Genomic DNA, 7,009 nt, shown 5'->3' with positions numbered 1-7,009 from the left:
TCCAGTCCTCTTTTCACTTTGACCATGGAAATGAACAGCAGATGAGGCACATTCAATTGTGTTTCTTAAGCAGCATGAAGGTAGTCAGTCGGTCAGGAAGCCCCAAGTCACTAAACTCTAACTGCTGACCAGGACCAGATGAGGCTGAATATTTAGGCTCTTCATGGAACACATAAAGTAACTGGTATAGAAATGCAGAGAATGGACTAGAATCCAGAATGATGTTCCATTTATTCACTGAAAGAGGGAGGTTAGGCCTTCTTGATTAATTTCCTCCAATCTCCCCAAACTCCCTCCCTTCATTCTTCCAAAATAATACACTAAGAAACACGTTTGTACAAAAACCACGTATTATTCCCCCCTCACAAAATCGAGTGGCTCTATTACAGGAGCGAAACCAGATCAGACATGAAAGGAAAAGGTCACCACTTATATTGAAACATAACAGTGTTAAGAATTCAGGTATTCTGTAGAATTATTACCAGCATTGTAAAAATATTTCCACCTGGATCTTTTAAACTTGAAAGTAATCACATTAAAAACCTGAGGTTACAAGGGACCACAGTATGAACCCGAACTTCATTTTCCTCCTAAGACCCCAGTGGAAAAGGTATTTGGAATGAATTTCCTTTGGGAAAAACTGGCAGGAAATAGGGAGAACCCTAGCCACTGTCAAAAGGCACTGGGGTCTTTCTGGAGGCAAATGCATTGGAACTAACCTCTAGTAGGCTCAAGCTCATTTCCACCCCAAGAGTCCTGACAGACACACAAAGGAACAGGTCTCCTTGGCTCCAGTACTGTGAGGGTGACGAGGGCCACCTGGTTAGAAGCAACACCTGAGGGTTTCAAAGGCAAATCTTCATTGTGGTTTTATTATTATTTATTATTATTATTTTTTGCTTTCTGATATTAAGGAAAAAAGTTCTAAGGTGTTTTACAGACACCTACCTATACCCTCTCACATGTAAAGCTTTATAAAATATATAGAAAAGATACCCAAAGATGTTTTACTTGCATTCTAAATGAAACTGCCACTTGAGACTGTGAAGAGGCCAGATGCTTTGGGAAGCAAAGTCTACCAGAAACACCCTTTCCACACTCACAGAAGGACAGAGGAGAGGGGAGAACTGGAAGAGAAAACCAAGAACTCTTAGGTCATTCATCAGTAGGGGCAGAAACGGGCTCAAATTAAGGCATTTTTGTGGCTCTTCCTCTTGCATGGCATTCTACGGTCTCAGCCCGAGCACCCCGACCCTCAAAGCACCATGCTGATTGCCAAGTGAGTTCTTTGCTACCCCCAGCGTCTCCCTGACAGCCTTGTGACAGATGGAATGTGAGATCTCAGAGAGGGAAGGGGAAGGGACGAGGCCGCTGGTCCAGCCCACCTGTCCGATCCCGCCCCAAACCAAAAGTACCGCTTCACTAATTTCCACTCATCCTGGCTACTGCAAGAGGTAGTGTGGGGACCTGCACCCCAGCCATCCTAACCAAGTTCCATGGGCTAAAATGTTCAGCACTATCTACCTACTTTTCTTCTTTTTTCTTTTTTTTAGAGGGGGGGAAAAAAGGAATACATACAAGCAGTGAATAGTGGGATAGATTCATTGGGTGGCCAATGTCCTCGGCCCCTAGAGCTTTCCTGGCTAGTCTCAGGAACTAAGGAATGCTTGCCCAAATGCCAGCCCTCAATGCTCACACTGCCTTCAGAAAAACAAACCCCACCCAACAAACCGTCTGCATAGAAAACCAGAAGCCGTGGCCTGGGGAGGCGAGTCTGTGCTGATGCGTGTGTTCCCTTCCCAAGTCCAGAGGGGCTGTGTTTTGCCAGGCAGGGTGGAGGCCCTCAAGTCTTCACTATGGATAGAATTCAATGGAGTCCCTGTCCCCATCACTTTGAGTTTTGGCAAGTCTACGTGTGGCAGGAGCCTCAGGAAACGTCACAATCAGCACCACTCTGAGCTCAGATAAGCAGAAATAAGGTCACTTATAATGCCTTAAGGTCTGTCCCTACTGGCTACCCCTCTGCCCATCACCATTTTTTGGTTCCTATTAACTTCAGATGCTCTCCTTTAAAGCAGTAACAACAACAACAACAACAAAACTATAAAACATTTCCACAAAGGTGTAAGAAAAAAATGTTGCAGGAGAGCAAAAATGAGAGAGACACAGAACACCCACACCCAGACAGGAAGACGGGTTACACTTAGGATGACCAGGGCACACTGTCACCGAGGCTTCCCCCTGGGTGTTGGCTGAGGACCGTTAGCACAAGGGGTGACAGAGCATGGAGAGGGTGGCAAGAGGAAGGAAGATGGGACATGGGCCGCGTGTTTGGGGCTATGAGAAGAGAAATCCTGAAAGAAAGCCGAGGAACAGAGTCTCGTCATCCCCGTGCCAGCTGGCGGTGCTGCGTGTGGGCGGTCCCAGCATCCTCCGGGCTAGGGTGCGGCCGAGGCCGGGGGGCCTGCAGCGGGAGGGCCTCCTTCTGCAGGTGGTGGCGGCTGCTGCTGCTGCTGCTGTTGCTGCTGCTGCTGCGGCGGAGGGGGATCTGCGAACACACCCAAGAGTCATTTGTCATTGCGGAAACACGGGCTTGGGCAAGAAAAACAACATGGAGTAATTTTCTCCATGGCGGGCAACTAATCTGGCCAGTGAGGCATCGCCCGCTGTGGTCAGCGTGGGCGTGGCGCTGAACTTCTAGGTCACAGCGTGTGTAGCTTTCCTAACCCAGGTAGCTGAGGGGCAGGTGGGGTCGGAACCAGTCCCACACTCCTGCGAGGCCCACTTCTTCCAAGAATCACTCCAGACTTGTCTTGGAACTTAATTAACTTTGATTCTAATTTTATGTCTTTAGTTAAATAAGCTCTTTACTGGGCAAGCTCTGTGTCTTTTCTTTCTCTCACAGTGCCTAGCCTAGTGGGGCACAAAACAGACGCTGTCTCCCCGGGGGCTAGAGAACTCCCTTGAGGCAGCTGCTGACAAGCTGGACAGCCCTGGGGGCCCCACTGCCCTGAACCGCAGTCCTTGACTTTTTGGCTCAAACGGGCTCAGGTCTTGAAGGCAGTGCTAGTGTAAGTGTCTGGGCTCTTTCCGACTTCGGCTTCAGCTGCTCTAGTGTCCAAAGGAACCCCAGAGATCATTTAATTCAGGGTTTTTAAACCTTGGAATTTTGCCAGGAATGAAAACAAATGAAACAAATATTAAGGTGCAGCCTTGCTTACCAGTCAGTTAACACCCCCCAGGAGGCTCCATCAAACCGCAATGTTCTTCAAAGCATGTCAAGTGCACTGATCTGATCCCTTGTGTCATCCTTCAGTGGCGAAAACGAAGGCCAGAGGAGGCCTGCCCAGGCCAACAGCTCAGCATCCCTGACACACTCATTTGTGGGAGGAAGTGGGGGCTGGGGTCTTGAAACCCCTCACATTCTCAAGGTGTTCCCTGAGAGCCCTTTAGGGTCACAAATCATGGGTGATCAGTAGAATATAACAGTGGTATAACCAATAATATTACTTCTGCAACATGGATGGCAAATGGGCCGACTTTCCTGGCAGACGGGCATATTTGCATGTTGTCTGTAAGGTGGTAACGCAAGCACGTTCTTGTGAAGGAAAGAGGGTACCCGCTATATTACAACCTCTAACCACTGACTCAAAAGGGATTTTTCTACTGCTGTGATCCTATACACATACCCAGCAAAACTGTCTTTCTTCTATGCACCTGCTTTGTCCCAGCTTCTAGGGTCTAGAGAGAACGAGACATACCTGTATCCATGCAGCCTGCCTCCTGGCACTTCAGACTTTCGTGTAACTTTTGGGAAACCCTATATTACCATCCAGTTACTCACTTCTCACTTTCCCACTAAAGCTCCAGGAGGCCAGGGTTCTTATCCTAGCTCTACTGCAAAGAGGAGCGAACTCCTTGGCACATACAAGAACCTCTGAATGAACTTGGTACCCAGATGTGGCTGGGATACCAAGCCACAAATGATTGCATTTTGGGACCGTTCTTACTGAGAAGGTCTACAGGAGTAAAGGGCTGGCCAGAGCTCCTGAAGCAATCTTCTGAAGGCCAGGGCTGGAGCAGAGCAAGGACTCTCCGGGAGAAATGACCTGGCTTCCCACATGTCCGACAGACTGTTTGGAGCACCTGCTGGGGCCTCATGTCCTTCCCAGCACAGCTGCCGAACAGGCCCTCCATAGTCCAAGCAGCAGCTATTCTGGCCACACTTTGGAGTGTGGCCGCGAGAAACTGCTTTGTTAGTCCTGCCTGAAACTGGTTCCTGTTCTTTATACCTACTACTTTTGAAGCCTTTATTGATAAGAGGCTCCTATAGGGAAAATAAAAACCAGCAGCTTTGTGTGACTACAGGGTCTCAAACTGCACAGGCTCAAAACAGACAGGAGTAGGAGAGGAATGTCTTTCTGTGCCTCCTCAGACCTTGGGGTCGTGAACACATGCCAGGAAGGTGATACAAACGCTCCTGGCAGTGGGTACACTCTGCACTCTCCACATGTGCACACGCCCGGTGCTGAAGAGCCCTGGCCAAAGACTAATCTTCTGGAACCCACTGTCTCAGCTCGCATTGTCCACGGACCTGCCCTCCTCCCTTGTCCACAGCCCTTCCAGAGACCCTGGGTCATGCATCCCCCCCAATATGCTACTTACACATGCCGTTAGGTGCCGTGAGGGTCACCCGGGGTCCTAAGATGTTTCCTGGCATTGACGGCATACCAGGAGGGGCAAGGCCACTCCCAGGGGGGTGGATGTTGCCTGCAACGGTGGGAATCATGCGGCCTGGCATCATGGAACCTGGACCTGGTATCTGACCTGTGGAGGGAGATTTAAAGTCCTAAGTTAAGTGTACTAGGAAGAAAGGGATCAGCTAGTCTCCAAGGTTGCTAAATACACTCAAATACCCAACTCTCCAAAGGATCTGAAATACCAATAGAGCAATATTCACAGTAATCTCTATGCCCAATTTAAAATTTTTTTCTAGAGGGAGAGGGATAATGGAACAGATCCGTGGAGCAAATAACTACTCTAAACTCGGGTGTACAGGCAGGCAGACATAAGAAGCAATTACAAAAAAAGCATCCTGCCCTGGCCAGAGAGCTTGGTTGGTTAGAGCATCGTCCTGAAGTGCAGAGGTTGCTGGCTCAATCCCAGGTCAGGGCACCTACAGGAACAGATCGATGTTCCTGTCTCCCTTTCTCCCTCCCTTCCTCTCTCACTAAAATCAGTAAATAAAAACTAAAAAAAAAAAATTAGGGGAAAAAAAAGCATCCTAAAAGGAAGCATTCATTCTGGTTAGTTTGGGCAAACAGTGAATTGTCAAGTACCTTCCCAAGGACACCTAATGCCAACCAGAGACCACAGGAAATGAACAGATGAATTTCAACAGCAAGTCCGTGTGCGGTCCAACACGTACAGGCTTCATGGGAAGGTATGTCCTAGAGAGCTTAGGTCCTTACTGTGAAATCACCATTAAAAAGGAATTCTGACTGGAATCCACAAGTCCTGGATACAAAAAAATCTCTCCCTCCAACCCCTACCATGAAGAACCCTGCAGCCCTAGAGAACCAAGGGGGTGGGGAGAAGAGACTGAAAAAAGACAACTCCTTGATCTTCCCTACTGTTTTGAAATTGACAGCCGCCAGACAAAAGAATAGTAAGATACCTCCAGTATTCAACTTCACACTAAGCCTGTAGAACTTCAGCAAACTTTTTCTGTAAAGAGCCAGATAGTATAAATATTTGGACTTTGCAGGCCATCTCGTCACTGTCACAACTACTCAACTTTGCCACTGTAGCAGGAAGGCAGTCAGAGATGATATGAAATAGGTTAAGACTGTGTCCCCATACATCTTAATTTATGGACTCTGACATGTAATTTTCATGTGATATCAACATTCTTTTTTTGAGTTTTTCTCAACTATTTAAACTATAAAAAACATTCTTATCTTAGCCTGTGACTCATACAAAATCTGGAGCTGGGCCAGTCTGGCCTACAGATTGGAGTTTGCCAATCCTGCTATAGTATAATGATAGGTATTTATTTGTTCTTGAACTCAGTGGTTTGGCTGCTGGCCTTGGTTTTTGTTTTTTGGGGTTTTTTTTTTACAGAGACAGAGAGAGAGTCAGAGAGAGGGATAGACAGGGACAGACAGGAAACGGAGAGATGAGAAGCATCAATCGTTAGTTTTTCTTTGCGTGTTGCAACACCTTAATCGTTCATTGATTGCTTTCTCATACGTGCCTTGACCACGGGCGTTCAGCAGACCGAGTAACCCCTTGCTCAAGCCAGCGACCTTGAGCTCAAGCTGGTGAGCTTTTGCTCAAACCAGATGAGCCCTCGCTCAAGCTGGCGACCTCGGGGTCTCGAACCTGGGTCTTTCGCATCCCAGTCCGACGCTCTATCCACTGCGCCACCGCCCGGTCAGGCTGGCCTTGGTTTTAAAGAGCTACAAAGGAAAACAGTGTAATAGGTACACACCAAGGTTGAAGTTCTTTTATATAAGGACAAGCTGTACTCTACCGAATGAACAAAAAGAATCTATGCAGTTTTTTTCTTGTGTTAAAATCTAGAGACTTAGTATCTACCATATTCCCCCATGTATAAGATGCACCTTTCCCTGAAAAATTTGGGGTCTAAAATCGGGGTGCATCTTATACAGTGGTTGTGGGTTTTTTGTGTTTTTTTTAAACATTTTATTTTTTTTTATTTATTAATTTTAGAGAAAAGAGAGAGAGAGAGAGAGAGAAGGGGGGAAGAGCAGGAAGCATCAACTCCCATATGTGCCTTGACTGGGCAGGCCCAGGGTTTTGAACCAGCGACCTCAGCATTCCAGGTCAACGCTTTATCCACTGCGCCACCACAGGTCAGGCCGGTTGTGGGTTTTTTCACTTGCATTTTCCGCTTTTTCGCACTTGTTATTGCGCTCATTGTTGAAGATAGTGATTTGTCATCAGACACAGATGAGGACAAGCTAATGGATGGGAGTTATGACAG

General features: G+C 47.4%; 1 protein-coding gene across 1 annotated transcript in view; it reads right to left on the bottom strand.

The window, feature by feature from the left end:
• Positions 1–212: 212 nt before the first annotated feature.
• SMARCC1 (SWI/SNF related, matrix associated, actin dependent regulator of chromatin subfamily c member 1) overlaps positions 213–7,009 on the bottom strand; it is a 147,457-nt gene continuing 140,660 nt past the window's right edge. The window contains exons 27-28 of the mRNA XM_066245840.1: positions 4,666–4,827; positions 213–2,548 (exon numbers count right to left, since the gene is read on the bottom strand). Of these exons, the coding sequence (XP_066101937.1) occupies positions 2,439–2,548; positions 4,666–4,827 (272 nt within the window). The 3' untranslated portion in view covers positions 213–2,438. The remainder of the gene's footprint in view (positions 2,549–4,665; positions 4,828–7,009) is intronic.

This window comes from Saccopteryx bilineata, chromosome 10, assembly GCF_036850765.1.
Source record: "Saccopteryx bilineata isolate mSacBil1 chromosome 10, mSacBil1_pri_phased_curated, whole genome shotgun sequence".
In the NCBI taxonomy this organism is placed as follows: domain Eukaryota; kingdom Metazoa; phylum Chordata; class Mammalia; order Chiroptera; family Emballonuridae; genus Saccopteryx; species Saccopteryx bilineata.
This window is presented reverse-complemented; position numbering and strand designations above follow the sequence as displayed.